This window comes from Dermacentor variabilis, unplaced genomic scaffold (assembly GCF_050947875.1).
Source record: "Dermacentor variabilis isolate Ectoservices unplaced genomic scaffold, ASM5094787v1 scaffold_12, whole genome shotgun sequence".
NCBI lineage: Eukaryota > Metazoa > Arthropoda > Arachnida > Ixodida > Ixodidae > Dermacentor > Dermacentor variabilis.
The window spans coordinates 57,607,140-57,628,899 of NW_027460280.1; the positions used below are offsets into that span (position 1 = coordinate 57,607,140).

Consider the following 21,760-nt stretch of genomic DNA (forward strand, 5'->3'; position numbering starts at 1 on the left):
CCCTCACTATGTCAAGATGAAATAAAAATGCATGGCTGACCTGCATGGCAGGGCCCCTTTTAAGTTTGGTTGCACTTACCTGTGTCTTTTCAAATCTTTGGTAACCTTAGCGGTTGCTGGTGCATCTTTTCAAAAAAATTTTCCTGTTAGTCGAAATTTTCGTATGCCTTGAATAGCAATATGCACACTTGACAGTATTGCCGTCTGTGCACTTGACATACGTTGCCATCTGGAGCATAGTCCAATGTTTGCAGAGGAGCATGCTTCGTGATGTGTAGTTGGCAAAGGGTTATCTTTTATGATGGTTGGGAGGTTGCGGGATCAAATCCCGGCCGCATTTCGATAGGGACGAAATGTGAAAGCACCCGTGTACTTACGATTTAGGTGCACATTAAAGAACCCCAGGTGGTCGAAATTTCCGGAGTCCACTACGGCATGCCTCATAATCAGAAAGTGGTTTTGGCACGTAAAACCCTATAATTTAATTTTTTTTAAACGATGGTTGGAAAGCCAGTTACTGACATTATTAATGCAAGTAATTATTTAAAATGCGTTTTTCAAGATCCTCTTATACCTAAGGTTAGTTTCAGGACTGCTGAAAGCTGCTTCAAGGCACTTCTAAAATACTAATGTAAGAGCAAACATCCTAGTATAACTTTTGTCTGGTGCACAATACTACAAATTAATTTGCATTCAAAAAGTTGCACAAGTTTTTAACCAAATGAGCCTGCTGACTTGTGGGCTGCAACAGCACCACTATGTAGCACTGCATTTGCATCAACTTCCTACCAGCCCTGCCAAACTGATGTACTACTGTGGACAATTGAAATACAAACAATGGAGTGCATGTCTGACTGTGTAGTCTGCACCATCTACTGAGCACACCTACTTCATGCAGTGGGTACGAAGATGGCGATGGAAGCACAGCTCTCGCGTGCAGGTGGCTTCACTGTAATGTGGCATGGTGACAACAGCTTGTAGCACTCTGGTGGCGTGGTGGCATGAGTTGGTCCTGCATCCTCACTCGCATCATCTGAAGTAAGCGTGCCCAGCAGACGGTGCCTAATTGTATGTTTGAATTTGTCCACGAGAGTACCCATCTCACGTGAGGTCCGTTTGCGTCGGCTATGCTGTGAATTATGGTGTAGGTGGCACTACGTTTGAGGCATTAAATGTGTAAAGAACAGGCATGATTTTGCCTGCAACTAGGATAAGGCACGCTGTCACATTCTGCAGAGGTCTGCACTGGCTGGTGTGGGCTAGTATTAGGAGAGTTCAGATTTCGTCCTGAACTGCGTCTCCCTCCTTTCCAGGAAATACTACATTATGACAGTAGAGGCTGTGTCTGTGACAATTCTTGGAGCTTTCTTGCATATTTTGACCTATTGCAGGCTATTCAGACGCCCTGTTGCGTATATTTTAAGAGCATATACAGCAATCCACGACAGCCAAAAGCATCTTATGTTTCAACCTGCGGGAGTTGTATTCTAAATGCTGTGTATGCTACTTGCGGCCTGTGTTTAGTAAAAAAAAAAAAAAAGTGATGTCTGGCTCAACATCAACCCCATTTTCCATTTTGACTGATTATAGATTTGACGTAAACACCACTTGTGTTCTCAATACATCTCTAGACACCCTGCCCGCCCATTCAATAGATGATGCCCAACAATGGCATAAATGGCATAACGCAAACACTGCGCCACAGAAGTGCCTTGTCAAATAACTGTGCTTTGAAAACATTTTGCAACTAGTGTATATTTCGTGTCATTTGCCTTGAGTTCTTGCTTTTAATCTGCAAGTCAATTTGAGCTGCTATGCCTTTGACAGCCTTTGACCAGAGCTTGTTTGCTTCTGGGGAAATGTCGAATGCCTTGCATTTAATTCCTTTGATTGAAATAAAGCTCAGCGGCTTTTGTTTGCATTATTTTTGTGAAAGCCATGTGCATGTGCAACTGAAACCTTATTCAATATTCCTGTGCTTAGAGTTAATTCAGTATCATGCTGCCACACCTGCTAGCCTTCTTGGTTAGCTCATATGGCAAAGTGACTGCCCTGGAAAAGCACTGGCCCCAGTTGGATCCCCAAATCAGGATGAAGTTTTCAATTGCAAAGATTGGTAACTGGAAGTGCAAACCCTTTGTAGCTTTGCGCTTCTTTAAGGTGGACAGTTTTTCCCTGCCCTAAAACCTGTATGTACCTTAATTGCGTACACTGTTTGCTGTACATACTCTGAAAATGTGAGCAGTAGCTCTTTCAAATTGTTTACGAGCATATATTAGTTTGTATCAGTGAACTCCGACCTAGTAGTCAAATTGCATTTGTTTTCCTTCCATCACTAGTTGGGGTAGCTTATGTTGTTCTAGCATAGAAATTGTTCAACTTGTAATTATAACGTCAAAAGAAGTGTCCACATTCGTGTAGTTCTTACTTGCCTTGCTCAGTGGGCTTTCCGTGTGGAAAAACTGGAACATCAGGTGGTGTATTGGTGCCATCATGTTCAATATAATATTTGTAACTATTGAGCTTTTACACAACCTTCTTGGCAAATTACATCATTTGTCAAAAACTAAGTGCAACATCCAAGCTGCAAAAATACCTTTGTCAGCGACTTCATCACAATGAATGCAGGGCTTGTAGCATCAAACCTCATTCCCCTACTTTCCGCCATGTGTGTATGGTGCTAAATGCGCTCATCTTTAAGCATAATACACCATCAGTATTTAGATATACACCCAGATAAAGCCCCCCCCCCCCCCCCCCCCGATTGTCTATATTGAACATACAAAACTTCTGACCAATACTCATCTAAAATAACTCCCTCGTAACAAATTTCGCATTGGAAATATCACTCGGGGTCATGGCTGCTAGCGCTGTAAAGCCGTTTGCATGGTGCAAACGGTGAGCTATATATTTTTTTTTAAGCAGATAAATTCTTATTTGAAATCTTGGTTCTGTAATTGTGGTGGTCATGGCTAATCATTGGGCTTTACCACCACCCGCTGCGGTATCGGTGGCTATAATGTTACTCTGCTGAGCTCGTAGTTGTGGGTTCGATTCCGGCCACGGAAGCCGCATTTCAATGGGGGCGAAATGCAAGAACGCCTGTGTACTTATATTTAGGTGGTCAAAATTTCCCAGGTGGTCAAAATTAATCCTGAGTCCTCCACTATATGTGCCTCATAATCTGATTGGGATTTTGGAACATCAACCGCTTCTGTGCCTTAGACGAGCTGGGTTTGTCCGTGCGTCTCTGGTAAAAACGGCCAAGGATAAGCTCGGCATATCAACGGTACTTCGCATTTTCTAGCAATGACATGGCCGAGCCTAGTCTTGTCTCGGTGCTTAGTCATTCTTATGGTAGTTCGCAGCACACAATGCATGGGACAGCGCAAGCAGAAGTGAATTTATTCTTTCTGAGGAGGTAAGAAGTGTTAGCATCTGGGCTCTTTAAAAATAACTTGACCATTTTTGGTCAAAATTCGGAATAATAGGGTTAAACCCCAGATTAAATTTCTTTTTATTCACCAATGAAAAGGTGTTGATGCAAAGGATGTGTGCTGTCACACAACTCAGTTGTGAGGCATGTTAGTCTCAAAACGCCAACTATTGTAGCTCTTTAAGATGCTTGCATAAGAGCTTTGGAACTTCTGAGGGTTTACGTGCTGTGGTGGGGTGCTTGGGAATGGCAGCCCTTCTCCTGCCGCACTCTTCCCTTGTGGCAGCTGCGGGAAAAGAAGAAGGCAGGCGCCTTGCACGGCGGTGCTCGTGTCTCTGGAGACAACACACACACATGACGAATCAGCTTGTATAGCCACCAATACTGCCACTATAGATGCGCTGGTTACAGCTCTGTTCTCTATGGAATTATGCAATGAAACGGAAACTGCTTAAATATCCTCAGTGCAACAAATATATGCCGTCAAGCAAGTGCATCGACCCTTTAATAAAGCAAATAGAATTCTAGAAGTGTTCTGTTATTAGCTTAACATTAACAGTAGATAGTTTTCGTACTTTTCTTTTTGCCGAGCATGTGTACATCTATGCAGCCACCACTCAACCAGGGCATCACCCAGACATTGAAACAAGGATATGGAAATTCCATGGTCAAACAGCTACTAGCAAAACTACGTGTCAGGGAAGGTTAAAAGATTGGCTTGCTGGATTTGCAGCAAGTCGGCAGAATCCAGCTTGCAGCTGAATTGACTTGCGGAATCCAGCAAGTCAATCTTTAAATAATCCCTGACACGTAGCTTTCCTGGATTCGCTAGCAGTGCTCAACCGTGCCAGGTATGGTTTCTCATTCAACACCATACACGACTGTTCCTACCAGGTTAACCTCCTAGCTAGAAAGCACTGAACCAGTGATCACAGTCCCAATGCAAAATGACAGCATTGCTGCACTCTGGGAGGAACTTGCTCAGCTTCTCGATACAGTGCCTGAAGCACTGTCTGCTATGCGTAATTGTTTTCAATGAATGAATTCCTTCCTTGCTTCTTCACTGGAGATAAGAAATCTGTGTATAACGAATGAACTGCAAATGTTTTTAGATGTCGGCGAGTTTGAGTATATTGAATTACTTGATGTATCAAACTATCTTTAGCTCATCAGCCTGTTTATTATAACCGCGTTTGACTGCATCCCCCAGAATAGCCTCGGCCATTTTCTCTATCATGTGGGTGTGGATTTCCGCTTCGGGGGAGGGGAGGGGGGGGTGCTATGCTGTGAATGCATGTATGGTTCTCCCTCACTGCACCTGCTTGCAGGAACATTGCGCTGGCTTGTGCTGCAGGTGTTTTGTCTACGAAAGTAGCAATGTTGCTGTTGAATGGCAAAGTGTTCTAAATGTAGAGAGTAGCACAAATGAGTTTAGCAAGTTCTTGACTGGTAGCTTTCTTGATTGTAAGAACACCTTTACCCATTTCAAGTGATTATTTGCATTTGAAAGAACAAATACTGAAACCTTTGTGCTTTTCAGTGTGACTGATAACTGCATGAGCCTGTTATGCCATGTTAGAGAACATAAGGATTCAGCATAACATCTTTTTTTCCAGAGTGGCTGCCCTTTTGCTGAAAGAATTGTCAAATTCTTATAAAAGCTTACTATTTCATTTGTTATATGCACAGTACATTGTGTAAAACAATTACGACCTGCGTGGACATTCTTTTTAACAGTGTGAAAAAGAATGGGACAATTGGACCCTAATGAGGAATGATAAGTTGACCTGTATAAACCATGCTACCGCAATAGACCAAAATGGTACTCTTGCTATGAGAAGATCGAGGCTTGGTAAGCTAGGGAAGACAAAATATGGGTAGTGCACTCTGAAGTTCCTGCAACCAATTTGCCATGACATCATAGATTTTGATGCTGTGTGCCGAGAAATAGTTATGTATATGTAAAGGACTACATTGTATTATTAAGGGGCCAAAGATTGAACCTGGGAACTTTGAAGAACTTGCTCTGTAAGAAAACAGCCTATATACAAAAGAATGCTTTTAAATACGTCACCTCGGACTGATGTGCTGCTGCTGAGGGTTTGGTGCAAAATTTAAGAAAAGGAAAGTCTGGACTTCATTTTATCAATTGGCAAACATTTCGTCCACCATGTGGATGAAAATTGAGTTTTAAGAAAATACTAGCCTAGGCTGATTTAGTGTAGCTCCTTAGTGTCCTTTCAGCAAGTCATCTTACTGAAACGCTAATGAATTTACAAAAGCATCTCAACCATGCAGTTAGAAGGCAGAGTAGAAGGCAGCAAGCAAGTACACTAGAGGCATAAATTCAAATTGAAGCTAGTATAAAGCAACTCGAATGCATTGTTTCCAGGTTTGCCTGCATTTGTTACAATGTCTTAAGGTTCCAAAATGTACAATTGGGATTATCTCATGCCTACAAATGGGCGGCAGAGAAATTACATGACACTTTCATGTAATTGTGCAGAACAGGCATTCATGGCTTTTTTTTTTGGCCACCAGAGAAATTACATGACACTTTTGTGTAAATATGCAGAACACACTTCTTTTTTTGCCTTTCAATTGATGCTGATGTACCATGCATTGAGTGCACAATAAAGAATTCCAGGTGGTCAAAATTAATTCGAAGTCCCCCACTATATGCCTCATAATAAAATCGTGGTTTTAGCATGTAAAACCTGAGAATTATTTTTTAGAGCGCAGCTCTTAGGTGCCCGTTCCTGCATTGAGTGTCAATGTCCCTCGGTGTAACCAAGCAAACGAGCACAGAGAGGGATGAAAGAGTGAACATGGTGCACAGCGAAAGGAGGAAAGTGGAAGAGGAGGGTGCAGCAAAACCATGAGGCAGAAAGCAAGGGAGGAGGGTATGGTGAAAGTGTGAAAAGCATAGTGCTATGCAGAATGTGTTCTGCGGCAACGATCACTACGAGATGGTGCTAGAGTGACGTGCGTCGTCTGTTCACCGACGACTCCATTGATAAGGCATGCGGCAAGCGCATCCACTGATACCGTATATGGAAAGCGCCGCATGAGTGGAGGTCTGTCTGCAGCAGCTGCTGTGAATTGCACCTACCCACATGCTGCCTCTTGCAATCTCCTGATTAGCAATGCAGTCGCGCCACACTTCACTCCATTTGCAACGTGCTACACAAGAAAGATTGTCCACACCAGCCAATTTATCGCGAAATGAGAACATGTATAGAGCTGCAAGCGCTCAAATTTCGCATTAGGGAGTTATGCTGATGATAGTGATTCTTGGATAACTAAAGAAAACCCTTTATTTATAATTCAGGCTTGGCCACTTTTGCCATTTTCTGTATTCTCTGTCTTGTTTCTGTGAGTGTGTGTGTAAAAATGAAGTTTTTCATTTTTTAGTGATAGCTATTGCACTGCATCCTTTTAGCAGTACACAGCCTCTACATTTGCCACATGCATTACCATGAAAGCCATGGAGCCACTTGAATATTAATGATATGACCAGAGTGATGAGAATGCCTGTTTGTCAAGTTAGGTGTTTACAAAAGGTAGAAAGGGAGAGAAAGAGAGAAGTACGCAACACATACTAATAGGAAACGGATGGTAGGCATTTTAACTTGTCCTTCACTATCAAAACCTCCAATTCCACATCTTCATACCAGTCTGTTATGGTATTTGCTGACTTAAGTGCAGAAATGTTTCCTTAATTTTCTTTCTTTTGTGTTACTGTTGTAAGCAATGTGCTGTTTTGGCTTCAGAAGACAGTGCGTTTTGACATGAAAATGGCCTCTGTGATTTTAATGTTTATTCTCTTTTTCTATCACCTTATGTTGTTTTGAATAATAGTTCAACACTTACATTCAAAAATTAATTTTGTAGGCTCTTACAGATGTTATGGTTTTAAGTGAAAACACTAGACGTTTTAATATTACAATGTTAATAGAATGTGAGAAGGTTCAAAGAGAAGTAAGCATGCAAAAGGCACAACCAATACTGTAACCATCTGTCATGCACATTTCACCACAAGGAGTCCTCACTTAAGCTTACAAATTTTTGTCTTGTTTTCTTTGTTAATGCATATTTTGAGAACACTTCAATATTGTTTGAATTTCGGGTGTAATTGGCTGCACTTTTTTGTTTGTCATACCATACTCAGGATGTACAGTGTGAAAAGTGGTGGAAAAAAAGACTAACAGGATATTGTTGCAGACATGCTTTTCAAATCATATTATCTTACTGCAGTGCACTAATCTTAGTAGTTCAGATTATTTATGGAAAGTTTGAGCAATTCATTTAATGATGTGTCTGTTGACAAACCAATATGCTAGCAAGACCCAGTGCAATAGTCAAAAAGAAAAATGCTGGGTTCTTTTCTGTAGACCGTGAGAAAAGCTCTACAATAACCCACGATGATAGCCCTGCGGCTATGACATGCTGCTGAGCTTGAGGTCACAGGTTCAATCCCGGCCATGGTAACCATGTTTCGATGGGGGTGAATGCAAAAGCACTTGTGTACTTAGATTTAGATGCAGGTTGAGAAATCCCAGGTGGGTGAAACTAATCCAGAGTACCCCACTATGGCGTGCCTCTTAATCATATTGTGGTTTTGACACATAGTCCTAAAATTGTCTTTTAAAGCTCTAAAACAAATTAATAACTCGAGCCTGCCTGGTGGTGCCAATGAAATGGACGATGCAGTTTTCATTGGTTTTTGTTGCCAGCCTACAACTTATCTCTTTGAACTAGTTGCCACTGGTGAAACAATGTTGCTGATGAAGCAGCCATCCAGTGGCAGCCACAGGATTCCATGGCCCTTCAAGCTTTTTTTTTTTTTTGCCATATTGTTGGACTGCTTCATAAGTAACATGCTTAAAAAATGAGTTAAATTTTCACTTTGTGGGCTTTTTGTGAAAGGACAACTGCAACAAATTTTTGGACTGCCCAAGTTTCAGACATTATAGAGCAACCTCCATGCAAAACTTTGTTTGACCTAGCTAAGAGTGGCTCAGCCACGAAAAGCTTTCAAAAATAGGCGTTTTTGATCACTGACACTGTAAAAGAGATGTGGTTGGTACCACTTGTCAGAAATGATATAGAACCCAGAATGTTGAGAACCAGTGTAGCTCCTCAGCATGGACATCCAAGATTGGGCGGCGCTTGTAGTGCACTGAAAATCTGAGGCCATGGTCTAGGATTTCCATCGTATCCGCTGACAAGCAGGTGTACATATCTGCTTAGGTGCCACTTAAGGGCCATTAACAAAATTACACACTTTTTGGCTCTACAACTTTGCAAAATTGCTTCTATAATATATGCTACTTATTTATAATCACTTAAGCAAGGAGTGAAATTTCATTGCAATTGAGCTTTACGAGTTTGGAAAAAACTAACCCCTCGAGAGGGTGATGACAGTATTTTAAGCCATTTGCAGGACAGGGGCCTCCCTCAAAAATCTCCATTCAACTCTGACCTGCATCATCTGAGTCTATCCAATACACTGCAAAATTTGTCATCACTTTATTTAATCCCCTGTGAACTTTAACTGTGTTAAGACTGTGTCAATCTGGCATCCATTCTGCTACTCTAATAGACCATTGTTTATCTTAATGCATTACCTGACCTACTTGCATGCACTTCTTAATCTTGTCTAAAATATTATGTACTTATGCTTCGATCTCTAATCAATGCCACATCTTACGCCCATCAATGTCCTTTCCATCACTCATTTCACCGACCTTAGTTTCTGTTCAAGGCAGCAGAATGGCGAACAAATGTATTTCTGAAAGTGCTCTCAAATAGCACATGTGCCCTAAAAAGTTTATTTGATAAATGATCCAATTAGACAAATTATGCGAAATGTGAGCAGTGATTTCGCCCATTTTTCTAAAGCTTCACACAAGTTGCATGAACACACTGTATACAGACCCTTTAGTGTGAAAAATCGATCTTTAACAAATTTTCTGCTCATTTTTTAGAAGGCCTTTGAATTTAACTAAAACTAAACCCCTCATAAGGCAGTCATTACTGTGACGAAATTATTTAGCATAGCAATGGAGGGGATAAATCTGAGAAATTATAGACGCAGTTTCCTAGAAACACTGGCGAGTTGTAACTATTATACTTACCTTGCTAGTCTGCCAGAAAAACTGGATGCAAGTCAATGTATTTGCTATTTTTATCAAGCACAGCTTGTATACTAATTAACAAAACATGTTTACTAATGACCATGCCCTTCTAGTTTCCAGTGTATAAATTGAATCTGCTCCAAAAGTTGCACATTGATGTGTAACTCCAAAAACACAAAATGATTTTATTACTGAATATGAACATGCACATTACTTTTGTTCATCTTGTTTGGCACACAGCTGATAAATTTATTAGTAAAATTATTTTGCTTCAAATTTTTTCATTGCAACATTGTGCAACTGCAGATGTAGGAATGCTCATTCACCAAGTCACAATCACTGCCACTCAAAGCATTTGCAAGTGCTGGTAAAAAAATAGCATGAGGTGCCTTTGGCCCACACAGGGTCACATATGTCAAGTGGATGGTACTGGTACACAAACTGCATATTTTTATTACCCATTACCAAGACACCCCATAACCATACATGTACTTGTTTGCAACAGACACTATGCCAAACTCGGCAGGTAGGCTTCTTCACACAAAATGCTGCCACCAGAGTGCTTGCAGTTGCACTCAAAAGCAGGTGCAGCCTTTTTCAAAAGAAATAAAGATTCCAAAAAAATTAATATTGCTCAAACCTTGCCTGTTATTTTGCACATGTGGAATTCCTGCAGCTAAAAAATTGGTAAGTGGTGACAAAATTCTATTTTTAGTCCGGAGCTTTAAAGCAGTGCAGAGACAATTGAGTGACCAGCCAACCATACCAAACTAAGCTGCAGTCATGAAGCAGTGGCTTCATTCTTTTTTCTTTTTTTGACAAATGATGTAAAACACCAAAGATATGCATAAGTAAGTATGCCACTCTCCGCAAGTCCTTCTCTTCATGCACAAGATGCGCCACCTTAGCAGTGGCTTTTTAATCGCACTAGAAGCCTACTTGCAGAGTTTTATTAGTGGTCTGTATTACTACAGTATGGGAATTTACACTAGCTTATTGAGCTAACAGTATTCAGTATTTGCAAAAGTGTGCTTGAATTATCAATAGTTTCAATGTTTCCTGTACCTTAACTACAAAGTATGTGCCCATAATTTTGAAGATGTATTAAAGGCAAGCATTTTGAAGTTAATAGTGCTCAATGATGTCCAAAGCTTTCCTTTTGCTGAAAAAATTATGTTAATGCATGACAGGATTGCTGGGAAATTTAGCAGCACTGCAAGGACAAAAACAAAGTCTATATAGTGCAACAACACTTGGTGTTACTATATACTCAGTTTCCTGGCATGACACACAAGCTGCTGCTATTGTGAAAATGCGATACCAGCTCTCTTGATACATAATATTGAACATGTATAACTGGCAAATTGCAGGCATCTATTGAATTTAAAAAATTTATGTTGCCAACAGACTTTTCACGATGTGACGCAACACTGCTATGTCGGCTGTGGTTAGGAGTAGCCTTCACTAACTTCTACAACTATCGCATTGGAATGGCGGACTGGCCCATGTGTGCCAAGTCAAACATGAAGAGACTATCAATGATCTTTTGTGCCGCTGTTCTCGCTTCGATAAACAACGCCAGACTCTCCAGTGTGCCCTGAATAGACTGGACGATAGGCTATTTACAGAAGCAAAGGTCTTAGGTGCCTGGTCTTGCAGCTTATGAGCCCATAAAGCCATTCAAGCTCTCCTACAGTACCTGAAGACGACAGACTTGAGTGCCTGACTTTAGATATCCTGCACCTGGCTTAGTGCATGTGAAAGTGCAATCAAGACTTGTGCCTTCTCCCTCTTTCTTTAACTCCCCACATGTAGGGTAGCAAACTGGACAAAGTCTGGTTAACCTCCGTGCCTTTCCTTCCTCCCTTCTCTCTATGTCGCATTTCAACGTGAAAGTAAATGCATTACAGAACAGATCACTGATACTCTCTTCATATGCTCTGTCAGATTAATTTTTGGGAGCATGGTGCCTTCTTTTTGTGGTAATTAAAAGTGGCAAGTAGAACCCAGCTATGCATGACCCCATCCCCTCTCCTTCCCGAGGTCACTGGCACAGCATAGGATACTTTATTCAAGCTGTAGTTTGAGGATAAGTGGGATCTGCCACTCATAATCTATATATTTCAGTGCATGTTGGGGCCATGTTAGTCTTGCACTAAAGCTTGACTGCTGCCCTGAACAACCTTTATAGCACCATCTGAAGTCTAAAAGACCAGTCATAGCTACCCAACAGTCTAGATTGATTCAATGTTTGTTTAGTGTCTTTGTTTAATACTATCACATGTAAAAAAAGAAAGACGCTATTAGAAAAAAAAGACACCCCAATACTGTTTGGTGGCTTCAAAACTGTCTATAAAATAAAATGTACAATTCCTTTATTGCACCAAGATTCTAGAAGATAAACTTACAAAAAATATAACCACTCTGCAGCATTCCTGTTGGGTTTCAAGACACAGTGTAGTGACTGTAGCTTCCTGGTCAAGGAATGTAAAATGCCACAATGCAAAGAGTCTCTCCGCTTGTACCTTAGATATAAATAAAAGTGCAAAGCACTCTTGCATGCTTATTTGAGTGCAATATGTTCTGCAATAATGGTTTATAGGAGAAAGCACTCATGACTCTGATAGTATAGATTAGTGGCAAGTTGTCATGGTCATAGCACCATTCATGTAGTTGGACTTCCAAACTGTGCAGCATCTACAGTCGAAATGCGTGCAATTAAAGGAGGGAGGTCGAAGGGCTGGCCTTTCATGGAAGAAAAAAAATGTATCGATCAATTATGCATATGCCCAAGTCAAAAGGGCTGTATATTTCATAAGCCACAGTGTGCCACAGCCCTCGCAAGACATCAGTATAGGAATTGCATTCAAAGGCATCCTCAAGGATGAAAGGATGAAAAGAAAGCATTACCAGCATTCGTGTATCTTAAACAAGTCCTGTGCAGTGGTTGAGGACACAAAACAACCATGTTGCTGAAAGTTACCAAAATGACCTGTCCAATTGTGCGCTTCCCTTGGAAACGCAGGGGGAAATGCTCTCTTCTCATTCGGTGGAGTGTTGAATGGACTTGGCGTTCAGCAGCATGGTCATAGTGTCTATGTACGTGTCAGTGTTGTCTGATACCACAAGAGTGCCACAACAAGTTTAGGCTATGTGATGAGTCTACTTTTCTCACCTCTGAAGCCGCACTGCTCTTGGCACATGTCTTGAACTGGTTGTGTTAAAAAGCAACATAATTACTATGGGGGAATCGACGCTTCACAACGCAGTTACTGGATCGATGGCTACCAAATAGAGCAATAAAAACAAGGCAAAATTTTCTGTCAGTACGCCTTCAAAGTCACACTGGCCCACGGATTCATGAACACAGTGAAAATGCTTGTCAGTTTGTTCAAAGCATCTATAAACTGTGCAGCTCATGCAGTTGATCTTACTTGAGGCAGATGTGCCTCTTCCACAACACACAGCTGCTCGAGAGCCACGATTAAAAGCAGCCATGAGCATGACAGTTACGAGGACATCACTTTGCAAACATACAGAATGTGCATATACTCGTCACCATAGATTTTGAGCTAGTGAAAGGAATGCCCATGCTACAGCTATGTATGCATGTCCCGAGCATCTGGTTTGTAGTGTGGTAGATTTACTTGCGAGGGTTTCACTGTGTGTACAGCCTTATCAGCTGCCTCAGCAAGGCATTGAGTAATGCATGTAAGACTGTAAACGGGCATGCAGGGACAAACTGGTGCTATTCAAATTTCCTCCCCAATTTATGCCACTGTAAATTTATTGCGTGGTAAATGCTTTGCAGTGCTAGTTACTTGGCGAGTAATGTTGGGCAGAGCACAATTACACAAAAATAATGCAAGGCTTGAGGTGCTTTTACCTCAGCATTTATGAGCAAGTGGCAAGAATAGATAGCTTTGAAACATTACTCCCTATTAAAACTGAGCATATTTCTATGTTTTTCACACATGACACAGTTCCGTTTTTTTTTCTTTTTATTTTGAACATACACTTAATAGTCTTATCCTTTGATCGAACATTCACAATTGCCGTAATAGCATGGCACTTGTGGGGTCATTGAAAATGGTTTTCTCTATTTTTTTCTTTTTCAATAAGAACAACTTGTTTGCACTCTCCTGTGGGAATAAAGGCAGAAAGTGTAAGCATAACAGAAAATAGCCACAATAAGTTCTGCCTAATCCCGCAATGAACAATTTGTCTTGATACATAAAATTTTTGAAAGAAAAAGAAAGGATGACACTATAAAAGTATGAAATTGACAACACGTCCATTCCTAAAGCCGTCTTTAAAACACACACCCAAATGTTAAGTGGAGAGAGAACACCTTTTGGAATACTATTTGGGATTTGCACGATAACATCCCAACACATACAAAAACTCTTGTCCGATTCAGAGACTCGAAAAGCACTGTTCCCTGAAGGAGCTCATGCAGTGATAACCTGAAGCACAGATAAAAACCATCTTTTCATTTCCGAGGCCTGCATAGCACCAATGCCATCACAATGTGGCTGGCCCATGGGTGCTGTGCAACGAGCTGGTGAAGATCACATGGAAACAGGTTCTCTCGACCAGCATTTCAGGCTTCTCGGTGACAGCTTAGTGTCCGGAGCACGGTGGATTCTATCTGGCAGCTGTCAAACCAGGCCAGCTTTTGACAAAGGGCTGCCTATATCACAGGGACGTGCTGCGCCATGGCAGCATGGAATGTGTGGCTAGCTGCAAGCCTTCATCAGCTCCAGCAGGCAGCCAACGGCACCAAAATAGCCCTGTAATGCAAGATTGGTCAATGTTTATGGTCCCGCAATGCAGGAGCCTTGTCTTACCTCATGCTCCAGGAAGAGAGCTTTAAGCGTGCCTTTGGACCAGAACTGCATGGCGTATGCCAACATGCGCATTGAGATGGGGTTCACCCGCAGGAAGTTGCCCACAAAGACAACACGTGAGATGCCCTCGTTGATGGCACACATGCGAGCAATGGAGCCGATGTTGTTGGTGATAGTAACCAGTGTTGCCCGGGCAAGGTCCTCCCGTGAAGCAGCTTCTCGCCGAGCCCTGCAGTTCATGTTCCCAAAACTGCTAGCCACAGTGTCAGCACGTAGGTCAAACTTCGGATAGTCTCCACCATAGATATCACGCACAAGCTTGTCAACATGAGTGCTGTCCCCTTTCTGGGCAAGTTCAATAGCTTCCTCAAAAGTTTCACAACCAGTCAGCAGACAGCAGAGGCCAAGAAAAGTGCCACCACCGAGACTAGTGCCAGTTACACGATGATACTCAGTGGGTGATCGTACTGCTAGGATGCTCACCCCTGAGCCAATGTTTACCACAAGGTAAGGGTATGGATTGCTGAAGTCATATGGCATTTTGACACATCGCTCCATGGGGCTGCTGTAGTAATAGCACTCTCGACTGTTGTGGGCTTCCATATAGTGGATACCACGAATCAGAGAGTCCATCTCATCGAACTTGTGCAGGCCAAGGCCTACCTGAGTGCGGAAGTCATTTTCAAACTTGTGAGCTCCACCACCTGTGGCACACACAGTAGAGGCTAAACTGGCGATCCCCTTGGCTTTGGCAAGCTCCAAGAAACGGGGCATCTCACTCGTAGGGAAACGAATGAAGTGCAGTGTGCCTTCGATGCCACCAACCTCAACACCATCCATCTGTAAATGAACATCTCGCTTGCCTGACTGACCATAGGCGGCATTCTTCTTCAAGTAGTGCTTTATGCGTTCCAGTGCCTCAGTTGTTGCTGGTCCATCCTCAACCGCAGGCTCGAAATACACCAGCTTTACTAATGTTCCTCCAATGTCCATGCCAAACCAGGGCATTGCTGTGTAAGAAGCAAATGCGTCAGTCATTACACATATGCCAACCACAAGATGCTATGGAATGTGTGACTCACGCGGCTGCGGTGAGGGCACCCGGGCGGTAGCCGTCGTGTCCCCGTTTACGCTTGCCATGGCCGCTCTCCTGCCATCCGAATCCAGCCCTGTCCTCGGAGTGGCTGCTGGCCAGTCTCTGGAAGACACGACACGAATCTTCAGTGATACATCATTCCATCAAGAAGTATACCAAAAGTTTGTGATACGGCATAAAAACGAATCTGCCCTCTTACGCGCCCAGTGGTCGTCGCTTGTCAAATGGACATGTCAAGAACATGCAAGCCTGGCGAAATGCGGACAGCGAAAGTGAAGCTTACGACAAACTCATGACGTCCCGGAAAAAAAGACGCAAGATCCACACGCCTTCCTCAGGCAGCCCGACGCAAACTGGTAATCGCGCGATCTTTCGCGAGTTCTCGGATGGGAAAAAGTTTCCCCTTCAAGCTGTAAAAAAAAAGTAAGTAAATAAAACGTAGCAGATGGAAGATTATACGCAAGCCACGTGGGACTGCGCTCAAGGCTGGATAGAGTGACGTAACTAGTATTTTCAAGGCTTTTCCTCGTGCCAGTGCAGGCGTCCCACGGCCACGAGCCCCAATACTTCCTCACGAGGTAACCTCCTTGTATAAAGAGGCCACCATTTCCCATAAGATTGCGCTCGCCAAGAGGATACGTCTAGGGGCAACCGCAACACAAACACGCTACGCCGTATGACTTGTGTAAAGACAAGCTATACTTGAAATCAGAGAAAGCAGCTCCAGTTTCGGTTCTCGATCAGGACAGGAAAAACATTTAGTGGCAGATTCCTCTGAAACGTTACATATGCACTCTCACCTATTTTCTGTACACAAGCTTACAAGAGAGTCCAAAATACTGCTACAAGAGCATGTGATGTGTCAAAGAGTTAAAGCAACATAAAGCGAACCCCTCAAGCTCACACGAAGTCCAGTTAAGCTTCGCTATAAAGCCGGGGATAAGCAAGTGTATAACTTATACTTCTTACCAGACGACAAAAGTTAGGCCACCATCTTCCAGACACCCCGCACACACTACTACCTAAATAAAATATAATATATTAAGATACTAATTATGAGATACCAACACATTTTTATTATATTTATTTTTGCATGCTAAACTATTATGCTGCCAATCAAACACTGATTTTATTAAAATTTAATGTGGCCCGTGCAGTTTTTTTTTGTTTTTTTTTTACAGTGTTGCCTCGTGAAATTCTCTTCCAAGTTGTTAACTCCAGTAGAATAAGGCGCATAATGTCAATCAGTTCTGAATCTCTTCTAACAGTTTAGATACAAGTATTGCTGCTCGAAGCACTAATATAATTTAGAAAATATCATTCATTTAAATATCTCCGTCCTAAAATCTGACCAATGAACACACATACAAAGCAGGGTGGTGGCGTTAGTTCGGCTTTATTCATGCTATGGTTATAATAACTGTATGATGCTATGGGCCTATGGGAGCGAGATTCTTGCCGCGATAAAGCTTCATTCTTTTGAACAAGGACACAACACATGTATAGTTTTTGGGATTAATTGGAAGAGGGGCAGCTGGCATGCACAAACTGCGTATGTCATTCCTCACCCGCGTCTGGTTAGTTCATTAGGTGTTAAGCAACTTTACGCACATTGACATTGTCCATATTTGATGTAATTGTATTGTCCTCTCTGTTATGACCCTCTATGAGGGTTGACAGTATTAATAAATAAATAAATAAATAAACGTAACCCACGAGCGTCGTGGCGCTAGTTATAATCCGTTGCCGTTCCTTCCTCAGTGTTCATGTGCACTCGTGCTGCTACAATTTCATCAACAAATTACATTATATATATATATATATATATATATATATATATATATATATATATATATATATATATATATATCTGGTGCACCTCAACATGGAGCAACCCCATTTTACTAAAATTCTGAATTCTTCTACCAACATGGTGTGGTGTGGCGGAATTCTTCAGGCTACCTTTCAAACGTAAAGAACTTGAGCGGTGCTACAAGGTAAACAGAACAAGTATTCAATTTCAACAGTTTCGACCGGTGGACCGACCTAAAATATACTGACCAGTATAACATTCTAAGCACTATAATCAGGGTTTACAAGCTTATATATACATATATATATATATATATATATATATATATATATATATATATCTGTGTGTGTGAATAAGAAATGGACCCGAGGGGCCCTTTTCGATCGACATCTGTGCTGATAGCTGTTTCTTTCTTTCTTTTTTCACGCCAACTTAGGTCACCAGGGGGCTATTCTGTAAGAGTCCACCTATAGAGTTTCCTACAAAATTTGTAGGAAACTCTTTGACCTAGTGTACTGCACGAGACGGTCATTTGAGGAATCGCCAGCCCACGGGATTGGGTGTACTGCCCATTTCGTCCGCTGCCGATTGGATGCAGCTGTATGAGAGAGGATACGAGCGGCCATAGCCAATCAGCAGCGGCCGAAATAAGCAGTCCACTTGGTGGATTTACAGAATACCCCTCCAGATGTAGGTGCCGCTTGCTCAGCCAAAGGAGGCATTGGCTCAGCTATGACAAAGGAGAACTGAGGAGCCCTGACGTCACTTTTTGTGACGCTAAAATGAAGCCAGAAGTTGGCGTTGCTCCGCCATTATATAGGCCAGTTCTCCTCTCTTGTTTACATTTCTCGCGAAACCACGTCGCACTGCGCGCAACCGGGCTGCTCGGACGCGCGCGCTCCGCTGTAATACTAAACAAAAGGATGTAATCGCGATGTCTCATTGCATTACCGTTGCTGAAGGCATGTTGAAAAAAGATCATAATGAACTTCGCAAATTGGGCCGTGAGGTCGAATCAGCCGCTTTTACCGGCTTTTATGAAAATAAACATGTTATATCAGCCCAATCAACTGTTATCGTCAACCGCAGGTATACCGGCCGCTTCCCCGATCTTGCGTTTTTTTAAAACGATCACCTTTATCGCCCCCTTCTACTTGTGCTTTGCTCTGCTTGGGCTTCCTGGGGCTCTCCGACGGACTTGCGAGCTTGACGTCGACACGAAAAGAAAAAAAAAAATGTACGCATCACTGCACTGCAAGAACGCACTGAAGACACGTACGGGACACCGACCCATTTGGGATCCATGTGGAGTTTATGAGCACAAACACGTATTCTCGCTGTGGCTTGAGGAATTGTCGTGCTTTATTGAAGAAACTTCGGGTGGCCGCGCATCACTGCGACAGCGCTCCGGCGAGGATATGTCATTTCTGACTCCGCGTTTAGATTCATTGACTGCGGCCTGAGATGCCTTCTTGCCATGGTAGCTTCACGGAACCAAACGAAAGTTTTGCGATAGCTGGCCCACGGTGTAGAACGTACAGTACGCGCGTAGAACCGGCCTACGTACGTGCGACCATGGAACAGCAGTTTGATGTGTTCGCAAGCGTACGTTAATTCTGTGGAGCCTTGCTCACTCTTTGCAGCACATCCGCGGGCTAACCTTCACTTCCCTGCGCTTCTCGCGCGCACAGATAAGATACGCCTGCGGTAGGGGGATTCATTCAAAGCAGCCGCTTCTTTCCAATCTTCACGGATGAAGCGTCGACTGGCCGGCGCACGGTGTCGAGGGCAGCAAAATGCACATATTCTGCGTAACGCTCCATCTGCACGTGTATCGCGGCACGTAGACCTGTGCAGGTGCGCATGAGCCTCGAACGCGCTCTGCTTAAAAAACTTCGTGCTGTCGCGAGTACTGCGAGAAACAAGCAACAGTTAAGCAACATGTGTTTTAATATGCACAAAAGCAAGTTGTTACTGAACACGAATGTTCTAAAACCAGTACTATGCATTCTTGCATAACGTACGTTCTACATGCCGCAAATGCACCATGCGCTGTCAAAAGCTAGAATCACTGACCTGCAAGGCGTTCATATGTACAGATTCTGAAACGCGTCGGTTTGGGCCTGCGATGGCACATTACCATGATTCCGCCGAAGAGGGCAAAATTTCCCGCGGATATTCCTTCGTCCGTTGCCATTGTCATGGCGCGGTACATTGCTACAGTGTTGCGTGCGCATTCATTTCACGAGCTTTAGTTCCTCCTGTCCCACCTGGCCACATCAACATCCGGGAGGGCATGGTCCAGATAACACAGCCCAACAAAACACGGCGACTAACGCAAACCTGCCTACACGGCGCCTTTGCCACAATTAAAAACAAAAACAAAACACCAGCAAAAAAAAAGGAGAAGCACCTATACCGCCTATACGTCATTTCTTCCACATTTCTCGTAGCGCGCGGAAGGGGGCGAGCTTCTCCTCAGTTTTCCTGCCTATGACTATGGCATACTATGGCAACTTCCATTCCAACTATGGCAACCGAGCTTTTGACATAGCTCAGTCAGGTAATCCCATAGGCAGTATTTAGTTTCCTACAATATGCTATAGGCAGCGCGGGTACACTTATCGCCGACTAGAACAGCCCAGAGGGCCCTACATGCCCTACATTTAACTAAGGAGTGCTTTCGCCATCGGGCAAGTACTTGAATTCTGAAACTTGCTTGAATGTCCCAGGGGTATCTCTGATCATGTACTTGTACTGTACATGTAGTACATATACATATACTGCTTTGCTCTCTAGGTAGGCAATAGAGCGTCATTCTGGCTTGGACGTGGTTGCCACGTCCACCCGATACAAAGGGTTGGCCACAATATCATCATCATCATCGTCTGGCTACACTGGCAACACTGTGCAGCATGGCGGCTTTACGGAGATCCCCGCGTGCGCTGTCCTTGGCGAAAATGTAAAGTTTCTTGCAGTGTGATGTTAATTCGCGCTGTTTTGTGCAGGGAGAACGGGTAGTGGACGCCGAGCACCTCGTTTTAGTCTGTACCAGTGGTACAGTGAGTAGTGAGGTAGAAGCGGTCGCGCGTGTCTGCAAACCTCCGGCGTGACAGCGGACCCGCACGAGATTGTGGTGAGAATCACCGACGCATTCCGGGACCCATCGATCGTGGAGGCAAAGTGCTCGTGCACTGCTGGATTGTCGTAAAAGTGCAAGCACATTTCAGCTGTTTCTCCTGGTACATTTGGTGTAGTTGTCAGTCCCTTTAATGTTTCATCTCTACATTGCGTTTCAATGCTGTTCATATTGCAAAGATTGTATAAAGTGAAATGTTCATGTGCATGCACCGTTGTAAGCAGAAGAGATCCTATTATGTGCCAAACTGCAACTTAGCTTCACCTTGTGCTGTGGCGCTTGAGGTCACCTATCACAACACACATCCTGTTTTTGTTTTTTCCGACATGACTGTTCGTTTCCTATGGCTCATACGTTATTGTATCAAAAGTTGTGCACGAGCAACTGCGTGATATCAGTGGCGACTCAGCCAGAACTCATGAAACCAACTTTGTTGTCTTTGTGCCCTTCTTAAAGGGGCCCTGAAACTGGCTTGGTGCATAATATAGATACCACGACCACCACAAACCCTGTCCGCAGGACGATCGGACAGCCGTGTGTATTGATTGTAAGTGATGTAGTCTCTGTAAGTGATGTAGCTCCAGGCGTCCATCTCGCGTTTACAGTGCCACACGTGCCTGAACCACAAGCAGCAGTGTGACGACAAAAAAAAAAAAAAAAGAAACTTGAGCAGGGCCTTGCTACCTTGCCATGCACCGTGTAGCTTCCAGCACACTAGCTGAGACGAAAGGAGAAAGCAATGCATCGGTGCGATAACTACTAATTCCGCTTACGCTTCAAGGATTCAAAAATTTTTTGCAGCAGGCGATGTCCTTTAGTAGTGAGGTCACTATGATCAGACGGAAAAGCGTTTCAGTGCCCCTTTTTAAGTGCATGTTAAATTTGTATGTCACTTACTTTCCATTTATTGATATGTTGATAGTAAGGACAGCTCTATATGCTCTCTGGAGGTCAATAATTATTCACTGATGTTAAGTCTGCACAAATGTCTCCCCATCGTGTATTACTGGTGGTTTAGTTATGCTTCCCAGGACAGCCATTTGCATTGTATTCAACAAATTGGGAAGAAGCTTAAATTATGGTACATATACCAGCTGGAGTCATCTGAATGAAACCATTCTTTCAGGGTACTCAACCCTGGTGGCGAAGCTTTCCAAATATTCATCGTATGCAGGTTTGACACTGTTTCATGTTACTTCTCATGTTCTGTTTGGCAAGATAAACCCTCATATGCTAAAAAGTGCAACAAAAATGGGATCGAGTAAAATGTATGAGGCAAACACCTT

At 42.9% G+C, this 21,760-nt stretch overlaps 1 protein-coding gene across 4 annotated transcripts; it reads right to left on the reverse strand.

Annotated features, from left to right (window-relative positions):
* Positions 1 to 9,735: 9,735 nt before the first annotated feature.
* Positions 9,736 to 16,600, reverse strand: fbl (pantothenate kinase 3 fbl). Of its 4 annotated transcripts, none has more exons than XM_075676935.1 (4): positions 16,492 to 16,600; positions 15,509 to 15,624; positions 14,427 to 15,436; positions 9,736 to 14,369 (listed from the first exon to the last, which is right to left on the reverse strand). In XM_075676935.1, the coding sequence occupies exons 2-4, from the start codon at positions 15,564 to 15,566 to the stop codon at positions 14,316 to 14,318; spliced, it is 1,122 nt and encodes a 373-aa protein (XP_075533050.1). In that variant the 5' UTR covers positions 15,567 to 15,624; positions 16,492 to 16,600; the 3' UTR covers positions 9,736 to 14,315. The 4 variants fall into 4 exon arrangements, with proteins under 4 accessions (XP_075533050.1, XP_075533051.1, XP_075533049.1 ...); XM_075676936.1 differs by lacking the exon at positions 16,492 to 16,600 and adding an exon at positions 16,323 to 16,466; XM_075676934.1 differs by lacking the exon at positions 16,492 to 16,600 and adding an exon at positions 15,806 to 16,220.
* Between the last annotated feature and the right edge of the window lie 5,160 nt (positions 16,601 to 21,760).

What these genes read in the sequence shown, in the direction of transcription:
- fbl (XM_075676933.1), bottom strand. Translation starts at nt 15,765, where the DNA reads ATGTTCTTGACATGTCCATTTGACAAGCGACGACCACTGGGCGC. An exon ending in AAGCGACGACCACTGGGCGC is followed by an intron (nt 15,625 to 15,721) that starts GTAAGAGGGCAG and finishes CGTGTCTTCCAG; the next exon opens with AGACTGGCCAGCAGCCACTC. An exon ending in CTCTCTTCCTGGAGCATGAG is followed by an intron (nt 14,370 to 14,426) that starts GTAAGACAAGGC and finishes CTTGCATTACAG; the next exon opens with GGCTATTTTGGTGCCGTTGG.